The 19,878-nt window shown below is 40.2% G+C and overlaps 1 protein-coding gene across 12 annotated transcripts in view; it reads right to left on the bottom strand.

Moving 5' to 3' along the window:
- Clcn3 (chloride voltage-gated channel 3) overlaps positions 1-19,878 on the bottom strand; it is a 100,055-nt gene that overhangs the window by 46,021 nt on the left and 34,156 nt on the right. The window contains exon 1 of one of the 12 annotated variants that reach the window (XM_076553300.1): positions 14,145-14,466. The exons of 6 other annotated variants lie outside the window; for them this stretch is intronic. Coding sequence is in view for 3 of the 6 variants with exons in the window: in XM_042262994.2 (XP_042118928.1) it covers positions 1,170-1,248 (79 nt within the window). In the remaining 3 variants the exon portion in view is untranslated. Of the gene's footprint in view, positions 1-1,169; positions 1,539-3,403; positions 3,698-10,208; positions 10,251-14,144; positions 14,467-19,878 lie in introns of those variants that run through there. 5 more of the 12 variants (XM_076553296.1, XM_076553294.1, XM_076553297.1 and 2 more) reach the window with 5 other exon arrangements.

The raw sequence follows: 19,878 nt of genomic DNA, 5'->3' as shown, positions 1-19,878 counted from the left end.
AAGGAAAGCACAATATATGGGCCATGATCTTGAAACAGTTTTTTCTCAAAATATAAAAAGCAACCTTTTACTAAGCACAGAATTCTATAGAAAAAAATGTCACAACTGTTCAGAATGTAATTGTTGTTTAGTAGGTACAATATAACCAGCAAGTATCTGTTGAATGCACTATAATTCCTAAATTCTATGGAACTTAAAATCAGGATACAAAATGCACTTCAAATTTTCCTTATTTACCTTGTAAACATTAATAAAAGTTGGGATTAAACCATAAAGTTTATAACATCAAGCAAATAATTCAAACTAATATGGCTCATATATGAAGTTACCTAGCTAAAGAATGTTTCTTGAATTTCATTTATTTCTAGAACAACAAATGCCAGCTAGTCTTTTTTTAAAAATAATCAATTTAAGAAAATGAGCAAAAGAGCAGTTTAATTAACTAACTCCTAATTAGTTTTAAGGAGACCGAGGTAGAGCCTGCCAAAAGATTAACACCATTACATTAGGTGTTCATCTGTTCTCAAACTACTGGCTTACATTCTAGATGTATAAAAAGAACCCTAAATTGTTTTATGCTATCAAGTTGTACAAGATACCTTTGGGAGACAATATATAGTATGTCAATTAGCTAAGACATTAAATGAAAAAATATGCTAAATCAAAACATGCTCTTTCCTGCTATTTTTAAATGCTATAAAATGCAGCTAAGAGCTTTACTATTACTTTTTGGTGCAAAGTCTACACGGTAATTGGCAGCAGCCCAACAGAATGGTATACCGGCACTTGATTTCACTGTGTAAACTAAAGAAAATACAAGTTTCCAGAGGAAGAAAAACACTACTTTGCAGGTGCCAGCCACCCACCAGGACCTTAGCTAGCTGTAAAAGCAGCTTATTTTTGGAGTTAAACCGAACAGATTTTCACACAGAAGATGGAGTCGGAGCCCTATGTGATCTGAAGCAGCGCTAATCTGCAGAGAGCAAACAATCAGGGAGGCCCCAGCCCTGCTGGGAAGGCTGCATTCTCCCACACCAACAAGGCAGGGCAACTAAGCAGCAGCACACTGCAGCAAGAGGACAACAGACAGCCTGTTCCCAGAACCGCCCCGCCGCAGCCGCCGCCGCATGACAGCCAACGGAGGGCTCAGAGCAAGGGGATGCTCTTACCTCTTTTATGTAATTCCCTCAAGGGAATAGTGTCTCCTCCCCCGTCATAAGGCAAGTAGGCATCGGAAGGATCGTCCATGATCAGAATTTTTTTTTAAAGAAGAAAAAAAAAGCAGCAGCAGCAAACGAGAGAAGCTTGCTAGATTAAAAAGACGGTGGCATTTTTCCTCCCCCTGCCATAGCAGGCAAGGGAGATGCCATATTTGATGAGGTTGGAACTGTATAGTTCGACTGGCTGAGGCAACTGGGTTCTTCCACAGTGGATGATGTCATCAAAGGGAAATTATTGCAGCCTGGTTGCTAGTGGCTACAATCTAGCCCGGCTTAGAGGCAGCACAGCCTTCTTAATCAGGTCCTGCTGTGTGCCACGATGACTAAGCGCCAAGTCTAACAGACGAAACTGGTTTGGGAAATTTAAAGCGCTCACAACGTAGTTTCAATAGTAAGACGGGAGAAACATTTATTGTTATTTTAAGAAAATATAAGACTTTAAAAGGTAATTCTAAATGCAAACAATGACCCTTTTCATGTCGAATGTAGAGAAACAAAATCAACACTAAAAAGGCTGGTTTATAAATGTACTAATGTATACATAAATTCATGAGTCATAACAGGGAAAACTAAAACATACCAACAAGTTTCTCCGGAGTCTTGGCTTTAAGATTATGCTTAATTTTCTTTTAATCCTTTTATAGAAATTTAAATGCTGAGTCACTGAGTTGAATGAATGGTGTTTTATCTCCTTACTAATCCCCTCCAGCAGCCTCCTGTTCCCTCCTTTCAAAGCCCAGCCAGGAGACACTCTAGTTTAGGAAAAAGGTGAAAACTTAGCAGTATACTAATAACTCTTGCATGTACAAATTATGCCAAAAAAGAGGTATTATGTAGCAGACTACTTGGGTACTATTTTCCATCTTACAGAAGACTGTACTTAACAAAGACTTTCAGTAGTTAAAATGTGTATCAAAGTCAGCTACTCCCACTGTCTCTGCTAGAAAATTTCAAGTGTAGGAATGTAACTTTTTGTTGTTAAAATGGCCATACCAAACGTAACTAGTGCTCATGTGTGTGACAGGGGTTCAAGTTTTACAGATCCTTCTAGGACACACGGACGAGAGCATTCTTCTAAAATGCCTCATATGTAGTACACTTGTTAAATAAAAGGGTGATATCCACCATGAAAATTGTCTATGGAACTTGGGCATGAGGGTCTATAAATGCATTTTCCTCGGTCTTGAATGAGACGACCTCTAAGATCCAACTCTGTGTATCTGAAAACGGCATGTAAGAAAGGGCCAACATTTATTCATTTAGCCTGCTGTGTTTTCAGTTATTCTGGAGTCTGTTCTCTCCCAAGTTGGTTAAGTTAAATAGGTTTCTATATTTCAAAAGCTCAAAACTCAAACAGCTTACAAAGTCCACAGGGAATTTGGAAGTCAAGACTCTAGGAAAAGAATCCAGACCACAACTAGTATGGCAGGGTATTCTATTTATTTAACCCTGATGTGAGCAATCAGCATTTAACAGGAATGGATGTGGTACTTTTTTTTCTGTGCATTTCAAATTCTCTTTGAAAATTCTATTTTAGCTTAACGTAAATTTGGTCACTCGCTGTTCTTTGGTATAATATATACTGCATAGCACTCAGAAATCATTTCACCTGTAGGAGACCATTTTCTTCCACACCTTAACACAACAGGAAAACCTTCCTACACACCTCCCTAGCATTTGTGCACACTCTCTGAACTAGGTCACAAAGAATGAAGAGGACAGTACCAGAGGAGGAGTATCACATCTGTGAAATGCTGACAAGGTCAAGTAAATGTTGCGGCCATGCTGACTTACTTTTCCTGCACGCTGAACAGGTGCTCTACCACTAGGTTGCATCCCTGCCTCTTCATTAGACTTTTTTAAACGAATATATTACTTTTATGATCATGAATGTGAAGGGTTTTATTTTATTTCAAAAGCAAATTTTTTCATGCATAACAGGATTCACAGAAGACACTTTCTCTTCAGACACATTTGAAAACAGTAGGCACTAAACTTTCGTTGACAGCAGCCCTCTTCCCTAATAAGGAGGTGGAAAGGCACAGCAGAGCTTTCAGAAAGGCAATCCATTAAAGCCACACAGATGGCTGCAAAGTTAACCACCACTAAACAAAGAAACATAGAGTCTAAGAAGTCAACCCTACAACAAACTAAATGACAAACCAGTTCTGTACTATTCCTACCTCATAAAGTTGAGACTGCTCACCTAGGCAAACACACTCTCCAGTCTCACTTCAGAAGAGGACAAGGTACACGAGAAGGTGAAGCGGAAGGACTGTGACCAGGAAATTAAAATGAATTACAATCAGGGTGTGGTGGAAGCCAGGGGAGCAGAGAGCAAAGTCCAGAATTCTTAAACACAGCGTGCAGGAAAGGCTCAAAGGGGAGACTCCCAAGAACCAAAATCAACAACCAGCCGGGTAGGTGCCCACACAGGATTTGCAAACCCCTGTCTTGTCAAGCACATCCTTGATTCCAACCTCAACCGCATGGAAGTCTGGATAGATCAGACTATTTATATTGTGATATCATCATGGTCCAGCCTGCTGGTCACAAATAACACTAATGATCCAAGAAAACTACCATCTTTTTGTTACATTTCAAACAGGAGACAAACAGCTGAGGTGCCTTTTTAAGCTATCAAAGCCGGACCTGGCCCAGAGGTTCCCCCAGCATCCCTCAGTCCCTACTGTAACAAGGTGCGCTGTCATTCCCCACCCTCTACCCGACACTCCAGGCCTTCCCCCAGAGGCTCTTCCCTGTGTAGTCCAGGCACTTTGGTGACCCCAACCCCTTCCCCTTTTGTACTTTGGCCTCCTGGCTGCTGCATCTGCTTCCCCTCCTGCTCCCCCACATGTCCCAGCTCAGCCTGGTCATGTCCACTCTGGACTCTCCCAGATACCCCTGCCTCTGACTATGCTCTCCCACATATCTACAATAAACTTTCTCCTCCACCATCCCTAGGAGCAGTCATGTCCTTTCCTTCTTACTTCTTTTTTCATGTACTTTAAAAGACATATTATTTCAACAAATTAACAAGCATACATTCTCTTGCTCCCTCTCATGCCAGGAATTGAACACTTACAAAAACGACTTTTCCTGAGTGACCGTGCAAGTTGAACACATTGAAATTATACACTGTCTACACTCGGATTACAATGCAACGATACTATAAAATTGCTTAGAAAGAGAACCAGTAGCCGCGCAGTGGTGGTGCACGCCTTTAATCCCAGCACTCGGGAGGCAGAGGCAGGCAGATCTCTGTGAGTTCGAGGGCAGCCTGGTCTACAGAACGAGATCCAGGACAGGCACCAAAACTACACAGAGAAACCTGTCTCGAAAAAACTAAAAAAAAAAAGTTCTCTTATATGTTCAGACATTATTAATTACAGTTCTAAATAACTCAAGGGCTACCGTAAATACTACTGTAGAAGTTAAAATGAAAATTAATGGTGATAACCAAAGATAACAGCATAAAGATTCAATAGTATCTATAGAGAAATTTATAGCCTTAAATATACTCAAATTGAAATAGAAAGCCAAAGAGCTAACCATTTACAGAAAGTAGAAGATAAAAGCAAGTCAAGAATCAGAAAACAAAAAGACAAACTGACTTGTTGGAAAGACTGATTGTTCAGTCTATGATGACACAATTAGTTATGGAAGGAAGAGAAAGGGGAATGGGAAAGAGGAAACAAAGAGTAAGAAAGGTGGGGCAAGAGACTGAAAAGCAAGGAACTAAAAGACGACACTACAACCCACTATGGGGGAAAATAAACCAAAGACACAGAAACAAGTGAGTCTGGAAGGACTTCCTCCTCTACACAGGCCCTTCCTTCATCTCTATGAAAGCACAACACACGAGTGGTGTTTAAAGCTGGCTATCACAACCATAATGCTAGCGCAACTGGCTATCTCCATGTTACGATAAAGAAATGCACACATCCATACATCCTAACACACATGCACACCATCATTCGGGTCTAAAGGTAAAAGGTAAACAAAGCTCTTATAAAAATAATAGAGAAGGAATATCTTCATGACTTGAAAGTACAAACATTTTTCTCAAAATACAAGAGCATGAATCATATAGGGGAAAACATCACATAGGACCCCATTACAATGAAAACATCTGTTCCTAACATGACAATACCCATGCAGTAGAAAGCATGTACAACACCTTTATCCATTTAAGAGTTTGTACAGATTTTAAAAAATCTCTAAAATAGATAGGACAGTAGCAGGGAAAGGGCAAATAACCTGTTCTGTACTTCAAAAAGATTTCAAACAGCTACTACACATGCAAAGATCCCTAACCCCTTTGGCCACCAAGAAAATGCACATTGCAATCACAACCTAAAATAAATAGTGTCTGGCACTAGCAAGTGGTTGGTGAAAGTGCAGCAATGGAAGCCAGTAAGTAACCTAGGAGCACACCTACGGCAAATGTAACCTGCGATCAGTTCACGCCTAGGACAGATGAAATTGGTGCAGATGTACGCACCATTCTGAAAGTAACAGTTTGAAACCACCAAAACCATAAAGATCATCAAAAATTAATGTGCTGAATTGCAGTAAATTTAGAAAAAGAATGATCTCACTGTGTGGAGTAAAATCACAAATAGCTACTACCATCAACACATGAATGATTCTGGAAAACCACACCATAGGAAAGGAAGAAATAGAGGCATATGAAACAAATCATTCCATTTTTAACTTTCAAAAACAGGCAATATTAGGTTGTAATCTTAAGGATGGGTATACTTCAATGATCAAACCCCAAAGTGAATTAAGAAAGGGGACCAGGGAAGGAAAGCTCCCTCTGAACAGGAAGAGGTAGTGATCAGAGAGCCCAAGCATGAGCTTCTGGAAGAGGCTCTGCTCTGTTCCTTACCTGGGTGGACTGCAAGACCTTTGCCTTGTAATGACACAGAAAGCTCTATAGTTACAATGTATGCGTCCTCTAAGTGTTTTGTGTCACAATTCAAGTCTCAGAGTTAGAAATGCATCCTGAATAGCTATAGTTTTACTAACATCTAATGTGGATTTCAATCCTCCCCCTAACAAAATTCTTTTAGTGTAACATTACTTACCATTTCAAGTAACAAGTGTGTAAGTGGCTTCACTGACTTCCATACTTCTAAGCACTGCTTCTAAGAAATTACCATTGTTCATAAATCTCCCAAGCAGTTCCTACGGAACCCTGCTCACGCAGTGGGGAAAAGTTAATTGTTATATCCGTTCCTCCTTCAGGTCGTCTAACCACAGGGTAGAGCAGGTGTAACACAGCACCCGCTGACTTACACATTTTTGAACCTTTTAAAAATCTTACTGTTGTTGCAGGGTTAGGGCAACATTTGCAGATGGGATTTCAGGTACAAGTAGCCTGATTGTGTACTGTAATAAAAAACAAACTCCTTTCCAGTGATACCAATTCAGTATTTTTAGGATTTCGTTGGTACTTTAGGCTGATTTTATCTAGGCAGGCACCAACAGATCAATATCGTGTTCTTTTTCCTAGTACATTTAAAACATTCCAAATCACAGCACTGCATCATCAATTTAACATATTCTAGTGTTCCCTAACTGTATCGCCTTACTGTTCCATAAAGGCACACATCTGGGCAGTCCTTTACTTCCACTCACATTAAGTAGGCTGCTCCGACTAAACAGCCTGGGGATGTGGGTGCAGAGAAGGTCGACCCGGGGACTGGCAACAGAGCGAAGCTATCAAATGCACGAGAACATGACCTCACTTACAACAGACCAGATGAACTTTGGAACAGTTTATTTCTAAAAATAATTCTGAGTAGACCATCTGAAAGCACCTGGATTTTCTCCAACAGGCAGCCATTAAATATAGTTACTGGAGTGGCTTTAGGGCAAAGCCCAGGGTCTGGGAGTCCCAAAGAAATAGGCTTGGTCACTGTGCTGGCTAATTTTATGTTACTTGACACACGAAAAAATACCTCCATGAGGCTGGGCTGGAGGCAAGCATGTAGTGCATTTTCTTAAATAGTGGTTGATGTGGGAGGGCTCAACTCATTGTGAGTGGTGCCACCCCTGGGCTGGTGGTCCTAGATAAGAAAGCAGGCTGAGCAAGCCATGGGGAACAAACCAATAAGCAGCACTCCTCCATGGCTTCTACATCAGCTCCTGCCTCCGGGTCCTGCCCTGTGTGAGTGCCTACTCTCATTGCTCTTAATGAACAGTTCAATAAAGCTGTGAGAGAAATCAACCCTTTCCTCCAAGTTGCTTTGGTCATGGTGTTTCATCACAGCAATAGTCCCCTAACTAGGACAGCTACCTATCACAACAAGCAAATTAAAGAGAGAAGTGGTGATGAGAAGCAGGAAAAGAGATTTGACAATGCTAAATGCTGTAGGGATCCCACACCTCTGGCAGCCAGGAGCATCTGCCCTCACATGCACATACAACACATACATATAATGAAAAGTAAAAAGAAGTTTCTGTATTAGGGTTTTCTCGAGTCACAGAACTTATAGAATGAATATATATTCATATATATAAATTGTAGAATGTGTGTTATATAATATGGGAATGAACACACACATACACACACACACACACACACACAATTTATTCTCATATTGGAGTGACTTATGGGCTACAGTTCAACAGTGGCTAGCTATGAATAAAAAGTCCAAGGATCCAGAAGTTGCTCACTCCCATGAGGCTGAGTGTCTCAGCTGGCTTCTGTATGTGATGGAATCCCGAACAAGTAGACTCCAATGCCAGTGAAGAATGGATGGGGGGACAAGGTGAGGGCAAGCAGGGAAAAGTAAACACACCCACTTCCTTCTTCCACTGACCTTCCAACAGAAGTTGTGGTCCAGATTAAAGGTGTGCCTTCAACCTCAAGATCCGGATCAAAGGCATGTGGTCTTCTTGCCTCAAGATTGGGATCATAAGTGTGCCCTCCATTTCTGGATTTATAGTTCATTCCAGATATAAACAAATTGACAACCAAGAATAGCTATCAGTATATAGGCCAACCTTTACTAAAGATTCTCAATGTATGGCTAGTGAGTTCATGTTGCCCAATTTGACATTAGAATTTGACATGGTGCTGAACATCTCACTTAGTAGAACAGTTCCAGCAATTCTATTGATAGACACCATGTAAAATGATAGTGAAAAGCAGCTTGTCAACTCTCAAAGTCAGCATGCATAAACAATCTTTAAAATGCTGTTGCCAAATAAAATGATTCAAACTCGGAATTTCTTTCTTGGGTTTCTGAGCAACACCACAACTTCCTACTATAAAAAAAAAAATTCTTTTGCTCTTAAACATGGACACTATACTAAATGGCGACTCTTGGATTACTGTGTCCGAGTTCTCTACCTGAGGTGACAGCAAACACAGAATTTCATTATTATTCATAAAGTGACTCCAACTCCAACTCCTAGCATTTCAACTTTTATCTTCTAGCAACAATCTCTTTAAGTGTCTTTAATTTTTTTCATATAATATATTTTGGTCATAATTTCTCCTCCCCTAATTCTTCCCAGATCTTCCCTATCTTACCCAAATTCTTTCTCTCTGTCTGTCTCTCCCCCCCAAAAAACAAAACAAATAAAACCAAAAGCCCATAAAAAATACATGGAGTCCATTTTGTGTTGGCCAACTACTACAGGGCATGGGGCCCTCCCTGGAGTGTGGCTGATATATCCATTGACTCTCCATTGGGAAAAAGTGATTTTTCCCTTTCCCAGCAGGTACCAACTGCAAACAGCTTGCAGTCTACCATCACTTTTAACACACTATACCAGGTCATGTCCTTCTTATTACCTTTACCCTGTTCTTCTCCCCACGCCGCAGTAGACTCCTTGTATCACTGCCTAGCTTTAGTCCTCTCAGTGAGTTCCTATCATTTTCAGGGGAAATCCCATGCTAAGTTGCAGGATCTTGATTTTACTTTGCTACTTCTTCAGTCTCAGGCTAGCCCTTTCTAAATGTCCTCTCTCTGCTCTCCAGACATTGCTCCTCCCTGGAGCTTGAGCTATGAGGCTTCAGCACCAGCTGATTGTCTCCAAGGGCACATACACTCACGCTCCCGTCCCCTCAGTCCACGGCTCCCTTCTTTCACCTGCCTTACCTGTAGTGTTCTTCAGTTTTTAACCTTAAATGACAGGCATGTCATTGGTTCTACCACTTACATGTTCTCACGTTCATCATGCCTAGATAGCACATCCTCTCTCCCTAGATAGCAACAACCTCAAAAGAAGACCCACAGCATTCTCACTCACTCCACTAGCCTAAGCATTACTCATCTTGGCATCTGGTCCATAAAGTAGCCTAATAATTATTTGTAGACTGGAAAATACACAGTTAAAATTAAGTCTATAAAATAGAGTCTACATGTATATAAAATTATTCCAACATAATTATGTCTGCATGGTCACGGAAACAAGTTAAATCTAAAAATAAAAATAAATAAATAAAAACGGTCACAAAGATGATAACCAAGTTAGGTGATTTTCACTTTCAACTGTCAGATCCAAAGGAAATAAACTCCAATTCCCTGAACTCTAAAAGGCAGTCTATATATCCAGAAATGAGCTCAAACTGAACTATAGGATTTCTGGTAGTTAGATAAACGACAGCATTTCTCAAGAATGTGGGAAACCAGTTCCCATCTGCCAAAAGGAGTCATTTTCCTTAGCCTTCCCTCTGGCAGAAGGACTTAGGGCTCTCACTGACAAACACCTGTGGCTGTATATCAAAACCCATGTCAGCCTCCAGGCTCTGTCAGGATCACAAGTACTTGTTAAACATCCCAAAGCCCCTCCCCAACACTAGCCCTCTGGTCCTCCCCTCCCCGACTCCCCCAGCCACTCACTCTCTTAATAACCCGTTATCCTCACTATTCTCTGCTCGTACTCTGATTTACTCTCTCGTTGATTCTCTCTCTCCTCCCCCAACTCTCTCTCTCTTTTTAATTACATAATATTTTTATTGCTTACTCAGGAATTTCACATCACTCGCCCTAGTCATATCCACCTTCCAGTCCGCCCAGGTCTGCCCCTCCCCACGTTTGTGACCTCCCCCCACAAAAAAGGAGCAGTGAAGAAGGAAACAAAGTCCAATCTGTGCTGTTCACTTAGTCACTGGAGCATGGCCAAACCCCCAGCGGTTAACCCTTCCGCGCCTGCACCCCACCAGAAGCCGTCCACTGTGGAGAGCCGCACTTCAGCGTCCTTCCCACACTTTCGAAGAGTTCTCTTTGCTCACTTTCTGTCTAAGCTGTTACTTTCTTGGGGATGGGGGCGTTGTCACAGAAGCCGTCTCTGCCCCTCCTTCTGAACTGTGAGTCTGCAGCCTCTCTATCTGGGTAGCGAGCCATCTCTTTCCACTCCTCTCTCCAACTCCCGCTTCCCTAGCCCTGGCCACATTCAGTCTGCTTCCTCTCTGCTCTGGACTCTTCCAGGTGCCCCTGGCTGTTCTCTCTCTCCTCTCTACAATAAAACCTTCATCGCATCACGGAGTGGTCATGTTGGCAGTTTCATTGTGTGCCCCCTCGCATACATCTTGTCCCATTTGGGGAACTAGAATTTCCTTTGGACCTGATAGCAATCTTATATTTTTCTTAATTTCTCATATTCTCTACAAGCTTATTTAGATTTTATATTTAAAAGTTAACTATTTCCAACCATTTGGGGGGGAGCATGAAGCATAGGGATATTAAGACAGGTTTTCACTTTAGCTCTAGCTAGACTGAACCTGGGTCTGCAAGCACATGCCATCACGTCTGTTAATTCTTCTATGTGTATCTATCTATCTATCTATCTATCTATCTATCTATCTATCTATCTATCTATCTTTGCAGTACTGGGACTTGAACCTAGGGACCTGGACATGCAAGGCAAGCACTCTACCACTAAACTACATCTCCAGTCTTTTCCAATCTATCTTTAAAAGTAAACTTTATTTCAGAATAGAAAGATCCTGAGTACTTCTTACTCATTTTCTCAACTGTAAATATTTTATATTTCCATCGTATATTTGTTAAAATTAAAAGCTAACATTGGTAAACTCCAAACTTCACTTGGACTTTAGAATATTTTCTCTCCATGTCATCTTTGCAGGCTGGATTCCAGTCAGGGTACCATACTTCACTTGGTTATCGTCTTTAGTTGCTGACCATTTTCAGATATGACTTGTTTCCGTGACCTTTACTGGTCAGGTATCCTGGAAAGTGTCTCCTATTCTTTACCTATTATTTTTTGTGGAGAATAGATTTGGGTTATCGATCTTTGGAAAGAAGAATACAAGGATGACATCTTCAGGGGTATATCAATCTTAACTCATTGGTGACATTAATGTTCATCATTTGAATAACAACATTTGCCAAGGTTCTCCACTAAAACATTTCTTTTTCTACCTACCCCTGACTCTATTCTTTGGAACTGTCATTAAGTCAAGGTCACTTTCAAGGAAGAAAGATGTTGGAATTAAGCTCCTTCTCCATAAAGCTGCAAAGCTACATAAATTTTTGGAATTCTTCCTCAAGCTAGACTTGTCTCTGCCCCCACCCCCATTTATTTATATCATTTATAGCACTGATGTGGGCTCACTTCATACTTAGAACAATAATGCACATTCGTGCCCTTGTGGTTCCTCTGATTCTCGCTCTGCCCAGTAGGAGCTCTTTCAGGTTCCTCTGACATGATCCCAGTAGGTTTTAAAAGTATTTTCTTGTTTCTGACTCTTGTAAGGTACTCCAGGCTCATTTTATATTTTCCCATACCAGTCCCAGAACCAACATTTTCCCCCACAGCAATCCAAATCATTATTAAATCTTCAAGTGAATCATAAAATACGTTTATGAGTCCAGGATAAGCTATCAGAATATCATGACATAATCTATTTGATGGCTGGGATGTGTAAACTTTGGATACCCATGCCAAAATTGCCCCAAAGGATTTTCAGGTATAATAAAACACTTCTACAATTTCTTCTACCATAGTCTTTTTTTTTTCTTCCTAAACTAGTCTAAACCACATATAGGGGCACATGCCCTTAATCCCAGCATTAAAGGAGTAGAGGCAGATGGATCTCTGCAATTTCAAAGTGAGCCTGATCTACATACTGAGTTCAAGGCAAGGCCAACCAGGACTACAGAGAGACGTGTCTCAAAACAAACAAATACAACTAGTCTGAACTGGGTAGGCAGTCTAGATCTTTGTCTCAGGAAATTGAGAAGCAGGAGTGATGATCACTGACAGCGTCAGAAAACCCCTTAACACAGCTATGCTCTGCTTCCCACCAAAGTCTCAGTTCTGTCACTTTTCCTCCTGATTGCCACTATCGTTCTGGTGGGGTTTTGTGCAATGCAGTTATGACAGTATAAGAATTACTGCCTCCCACTCGACTGAATAGTCTATCCATTTCTATAGGTAACTAGTTAAACCAAACTTTCCTCTATAAATTCATGATTCCAATAAAAAGGAAAAAAGGCTCCTAAAAACTATAAAATATGAACAGCTAATATACTAAATAGACGGCTGTTGGACAAAACTGCATTAAGGAGCTCCTCCTACATGCATACCTGTAGTGGGTGGCTGTTTGAGCCATGCCTTGAAGCACACCCACAGTGAGGTAGCAGGTAGCTGTTACACCTATGACCTTGAGGTACACGCCCCTGGGGCGTGGCCAAGAGGACCCTTAAGACTGGGATGCACAGCTCTCTCTTCGGTGCTTCAGGGCATGGCTCAAACAGCCACCCACTACACATACCAATATTAGATATTATAAGGAAAGGATAAATAATCAGCACATATGGTTGCCCATGATAAATTTATATATTCTTTTTAAGATTTATTTTTATTTATTAAGTATACAGTGTTCTGTCTGCCTGTGTCCTTGCAGGCCTGAAGAAGGCACCAGATCTCATTATAGGTGGTTGTGAGCCACCATGTGGTTGCTGGGAATTGAAATCAGGACCTCTGGAAGAGCAGTCAGTGCTCTTAACCACTGAGCCATCTCTCCAGCCCCTATTAAATTTATATATTCTTGCCCATGAAGTTTGGAACTATGAGGAGGATTGGGAGTTCAAGGCCAGCCTCAGGTACATAGTGATTTCAAGACTAGCCTGAGCAACAAGAGACTCAAAAACCAAACAAGACAAAAAAGTCAATTAAAATACATCATGCATCAGTCCTAAGAGATTTACGTGAAGACCATAAACTACTTATAAACCAAAAGGAACAAGTAGGATGATGTTACTGAAAAAATAAAAGAATAAACACGTGCATACTGGAATAGGACTAGCAATGACCAGCACAAAGAAGGATAAGGAAAGCAGACACTGCAGAGGCAATGTGGACAGCTACCTTTTTAATTCTGTAGCTAAATTGTTACTATGTGAAAAACCCTAAAACGCGTAAGGAAAAATGTAGTCAAATTCCACGAGCAAAATAAAAACCATTATTTTCATTTCCAGCCTTGTATATATAACTAAGAGAACTGGAATACGATAGAGAGTTGACTTGACAAAAGGTTTTTGACAAGTTGACAAAAACCTTGCCTGTAGTCAGCCAGTGGCTCACGCCTCTAATCCCAGCATGCAGGAGGCAGAGACGGGAATCTCTGTGAGTTCCAGGACAGCCAGGGCTACACAGAGAAACCCTGTCTCGGGAAACAAACAAAAAACCTTGCCTGAAGTTTTTAACAGATGGTAAGTCACTTTATTTAGCAACCCAGTATGCTTCTGGCTGCTAGTTTATCTTGAAATTCATTGTGTCAAGTAGGGTTTTTTAGACCCTGGAGATCTGTAAGATCTCTTACAAAATGTCTGTAAAGTTAAAACCATTAATACTAACACACTTATCAAAATTCTACTGCTACTGTAAAAAAAATCAATATATATTTACTGAAACAACATAAACTCATTTACTTACAGTTCTAGAAAGATACCAAAAGTCCAAGATCAAGGTGTCAGCTGGAATGCATTCCTCCCGTACGTTCTAAGAACAAAATCTGTTTCCTTGCTTTCTCCAGCTTCTAAAGGCCTCCTCCGTTCCTTGATCCATGGTCTCTTGTCGAATCATGCCAACGTCTCGGCTTTCTCTCTAAGTCTCCTGCCAATGACCCCGATCCACCTGCCTTCCTCTTTTAAAGACCTTTGTGATTACGTTGACACCACCCAGTTATTTATTCCAGGCTAATCTTCCTATCTGGAGATCTCCGATTGATCACAAAGTCCCTTTCATCATCTGCTGTAAGACATTTACAGGTGCCCGGAACTAGGGGAAGGAGAGTGTGGGAAGGTGTGGGAGGGGCCATTACTCAGTCAATAGAACACTTTCTTTTTCCTTGTACTGACCTTTGCATACATAGTTACCAGAGGAGCAAGACGCCACCATCTACACAAATCAAAGCTGTCACACCAACATGTACTAAACACCCTTGTGCTTTTCACAATTGTGTCCTTGTTAAAACACAAAAGCCTGTTTTCCTTACAGATGAGTGCCTGACAAATAATACTCACTTTATTAAATCACAACTCTTAGCCATATGCTCTATTTACCATTCCATGTGTGGAAACAGGAAATATACCCCTCTGTCACCCTTACTGTTCCTCCAGAGGCCCACCTGGAGCTAATATTTGAGCTGGAAGGTAAACTTATTTTCACAAATCCCAATTTTGAAAGAACACCAACTATAGTTGTTTAGAACTCAGAATCTGGCAGGCATTTTCTCTACAAAATCAGGTGAGCCTACCTCTTCAAGTCAAACAAATGGTAGTACGTGTTATCAATAATAAATCCACTTTTAGGCAATAATAAAAACTGAATCTGTGATCCAGAAAACTTCCCAACAGTTCAAGACTTTCTCTCTGACACCTGTGGCTTCTTGATTGCGTGCACAAAGATATAGAGAGATCACTACTGTTAGTGATTGAAATGTGTGCCCCTCAGCCCAAATTTGTTCCTTAAAGGCCTTACCTCTTATCTTAGAAAATGACTGTATTGGGAGATAAGGTCCAAATTAACCTTTGAAAGAGTAATTAAGGCTAAACAAAGTTATTACTTTGGGCTCTAACTAAGGGTGCCTAAACATGGATACACTGAGAAGAAAAATAATACAAAGACATGGGAAGGGCAGGTAGCTATACACAAACCAAGGACTCAGAAGAAATCAATCTGCAGCGCTAGAAAAGTGAGAAAGTATGTGGCTTAAGGTACTCAGCCTGTAGTAGTTTTTATGGCTGTAACAGCAAAATGATACATTAATAAATACAATTTCCAAATTATTTATGTGTAATACTATACCATGTATGTGGATAGATAATCCACTAAAAGTGCAAGGTGGACAAATGGATTAAATTTTACACAGCACCAAGTATTCATTAGTATGGTTTCAACACTGCAATTAGCCTTTAAGAAATTAACACTTGTCACATTCTAGTATAATATCAAAGACGACTATCCACAATGACCTACAAGAAGATACTAAATTATGTTCTTTCCTAACTATATATTTTCTAAGATGGATTTTCTAGCATGTTATAATAAACACATTTGAGAATTTGTCTTTTACTAAGCAAAACATTAGGATATTTTTAAATGCAAATCAATGCTGCTCTTCTCATTAAGTTTATTTGGAAAACATATTTTTCATTAATATCAAAATACATTTTACATTTATATTTTAAATGAACTAAAGTTTTACATTCTTTAATTCATAATGGCAAATATTAATAATTAACTTTTTTTGGGGGGGGGGGTTTCAAAACAAGTTTCTCTGTTTAGTCCTAGCTGTCCTGGAACTCACTTTGTAGATCAAACTGGCCTCAAACTCGATCCACCTGCCTCTGCCTCCCAAGTGCTGGGATTAAAGGTGTGCATTACCATCACCTGGCTAATAACTTACATTTTTAACAGATGCTACTAACTAGGTGTGGTGAGACATGCTTATCACCCAGAATCTGTGAAGCAGAACTCCAGGCCAGTGGGGCTACATTGTGACATTCTGTCTCACAAACACAAGGGCTCAGAGGCTATATCACATGGTAGATGCACAGGTCAGGACTCCTAATTATTTTCTTAATAGTATAACAGAAAGGGATCTGGGGAAGAGAAAAAAAAAAAGTGTCTACTTAAAACACATACTAAGAAGAAATATATCTCAATGATAGGTATTTTGTGAATTCCTGGATGAATTATTTATTTCACTTTTCTAAGGCATCCATGGTCACTATTTTCTATAAAACTAACATAGTTTAAATTACTGTAGATTTGTCATACATATAGCATACACATCTGCCTTTTTCTCAGTGCTGCATGAATGTCTCCTGACAGACACAAAATTCTTCCTTTTTAAAAGATTTATTTTTAAGGCTGGGCGGTGGTGGCGCACGCCTTTAATCCCAGCACTCGGGAGGCAGAGCCAGGCGGATCTCTGTGAGTTCGAGGCCAGCCTGGGCTACCAAGTGAGTCCCAGGAAAGGCGCAAAGCTACACAGAGAAACCCTGTCTCGAAAAACAAAAAAAAAAAACAAAAAAAAAAAAAAAAAAGATTTATTTTTATTTTATGTGTATGAGTGTTTGTAGCATCTATGTGTCACATGCATGTAATGCCCACAGAGGCCAGAAGAGGACACCAGATGCCCTGGAACTGGAGTTATTGACAACCATGAACCAAATTTGAGTGTTGCGATCCAAACCCAGGACTTTAAAAGCAGCAAGTGCTCTTAACCACTGAGCCATCTCTTCAGCCCTACAAATTTCTTCTTTATGAAGAATTCTGACCTTGTGTAAAAACAATTTTCATGAATGGAACCTCTAGTGACCTCCATTTAGTCTCACACTGTATTGAGCTTTACTATTTCTTCTCTCTCTCTCTCTCTCTCTCTCTCTCTCTCTCTCTCTCTCTCTCTCTCTCTTGGTTTTTCGAGACAGGGTTTCTCTGTGTAGCTTTGGAGCCTGTCCTGGAACTCACTCTGTGGACCAGGCTGGCCTCAAAATCACAGAGATCCACCTGGCTCTGCCTCCCGAGTGCTGGGATTAAAGGTGTGAGCCACCAGCACTTTACTATTTCTTAATGAAAGCTAACTGAATATAAATAATTCTTAGCCTAAAATTACACAAAAAAATATCTCTGCATGAAATAATCACTGAGGAACTCCTAAAACGTTATCTATACTGTCTGTAGACATCTATCCCAAGAAAGTCTAAAGTGAACTTGTAAATCCTGTCAGACTATTATAAATAATGCCTATATAGATGGAGGACTCATCCAAAATGCTGGGGACCAAGGTATTCAAAATGTTTTGTTGTTGTTGTTTAAGGATTTGGGGATAGTCATATATACATAATGAGATACCATGGGGTAAGGTCTGAGTCTAAACCCAAAACTCATTTACGTGACATTTTGGAGCCAACATGGACAGAAGAGGAGCCTATAAGGTGCCACTCCTCCCTGAGGAATGACAGTTAATGGTTGCTGGGTGGAGGTGCCTTTTTCTCTAGTGGTGTAGCCACTGATAAGTTGTCTGTTATCCAGTAATAACCTCCCACTCATGTTCATATCAGCAACCCTAATTAAATTAGTCATACAAGAAGCAGAAATGAAAGTTGAAGGAAGACTATTTGGGAGAGAAGGGTGTAGAATATTATTTTGAGATGTTACATTTGTTTTCTGTGGAACATTTGTTTAATGATGCAAAGATGTATTGCATTCTTTTATGTAGCATTTGTTTAACTCTTTGAAGCTGTGTTACTTTGCCTGTCTAAAACACCTGATTGCCTAGTAAAGAGCTGAACGGCCAATAGCGAGGCAGGAGAGAGGGAAAGGCAGGGCTGGCAGGCAGAGAGAATAAATAAGAGAAATCTGGGAAGAGAAGAAAAATCGAGAGAGAGGGAGAGGAGGTCAGCTACACAGCTAGCCACCACAGAGTAAGAGTGGAAGTAAGACATACAGAAGTAAGAAGAGGAAAAAGCCCAGAGGCAAAAGGTAGATGGGGTAATTTAAGTTAAGGACAGATGGCTAGAAACAAGCCAAGCTAAGGCTGGGCATTTATAATTATGAATAAGCCTCCGTGTATGATTTATTTGGGAGGCAGGCCCCCAAAATAGCAACAAACAACAGAAGGTTTTCACAGTGGGGGAGGGGGAAGTAAGAGGAAAATGACTAAAATTATAAACATCCTGACATTTTCAAATAATATACTTTTTTAAGTATATTGGTGGTCTGGAGAGATGGCTCAGCGGTTAAGTGCACTGGCTGCTCTCCCAAAGGACCCAGTTTGATTCCCAACACCCACGTGGCAGCTCATAACTGTCTGTATACAACTTTAGTCCCTGGGGATCTGACTGACTCCTTATTCTGGCCAGCTCAGGCACCAGGGATGCACATGATACACAGACATACATGCTGGTAAAACACTAATACACACAACAGAATAAAATGGGATTTTTTTTAAATGTTAAGTATGTTGGTAACATCTATTTCCTGGTTTCCTTCCTACATCTTGTCACTTCAGGTTGCTTTCCTTTTGCTTCATTCTTGTATAACACTTAAGTTAATTACCGAATTCTATGTATCTTTTTATGAGCTGCTTTGCTTCTTCTGTTGGAGTAAAGTAGACTATTTTATTTCTCACTATACAAAAGAAATCTGCACTATTATTTTTACCCAGTAAGATCTAAAGGTCTGGATAACATGAGCCTACATCTCAGATACCAGTTTTACGATGTTGATGCCATGCTGGATCTGTAGGACGAAGGCTGGCATTTGTGTTCTCATTCTAACAAGTGTCCTATGGGCCACCCAGTTTCCTGAATGGCCACACTGATCTACTTTACCTAGCATTCCTTCTGAAATTTCTCATGGAGGAAGATTTAAGAATATTCCACCCAAAAAGAATACAAGGTGGTGGCACATGTCTTTAATCCCAGCACTTGGAAGGCAGGCAGGCAGATCTCTCTGAGTTCAAGGCCAGCCTGGTCTACAGAGTGAGTTCCAGGACAGCCAGGGCTACATAAAGAAACCCTGCGTGTAAAAAAAAAAAAAAACACCCACACAAAAAATGAATATAATGTAAATAAAAGTATAAACATATTTAATGAAGCTGAACCTAATGCAAGATATTCGAATGCTAATCTCTTTTAATAGCTCAGAACCTCTGAGCCTAATATCACAAATCATTTTTGAGTTCTAAAGCTCATGCACTGATATAGAGATACAACATCCCTAATCCAAACATTCAAAATCCCATGTGCTATAAAGTCTGGAGCTTTCTGAACCAACAGAACAGGAACAGGAAATTCTCCACCTGACTTCATGCTAGTCACAGCCAGTCACAGCTAAGGCACAGGCATACTGCAAATTCTGTACAAATTATCTTCAGGCTCTGTGTAAAAAGAAATTCTGTGTTTAAATGAATCCCCTGCCCAAGAAATTTCATGTTACATATGTGCAAATACTGCCCCCTCAAAGTTATAAAAAAATCTGAAACGTGGTTCTAAGCATTTCAAGTAAAGGATATTCAACCTGTATTTGAGAAATGAATAATACCTGTATTCCAATCCCAGATACCATATGTCCCAAAGTTCAACACTGAAGCATTTGTGTTTCTGAAAATTTTTAAGAGTTTTCTATACAAAAGAAATTAAGACATTCAGTTTTAGAC

The sequence above is a fragment of the Peromyscus maniculatus genome, chromosome 17 (assembly GCF_049852395.1).
Source record: "Peromyscus maniculatus bairdii isolate BWxNUB_F1_BW_parent chromosome 17, HU_Pman_BW_mat_3.1, whole genome shotgun sequence".
In the NCBI taxonomy this organism is placed as follows: Eukaryota; Metazoa; Chordata; class Mammalia; order Rodentia; family Cricetidae; genus Peromyscus; species Peromyscus maniculatus.
This window is presented reverse-complemented; position numbering and strand designations above follow the sequence as displayed.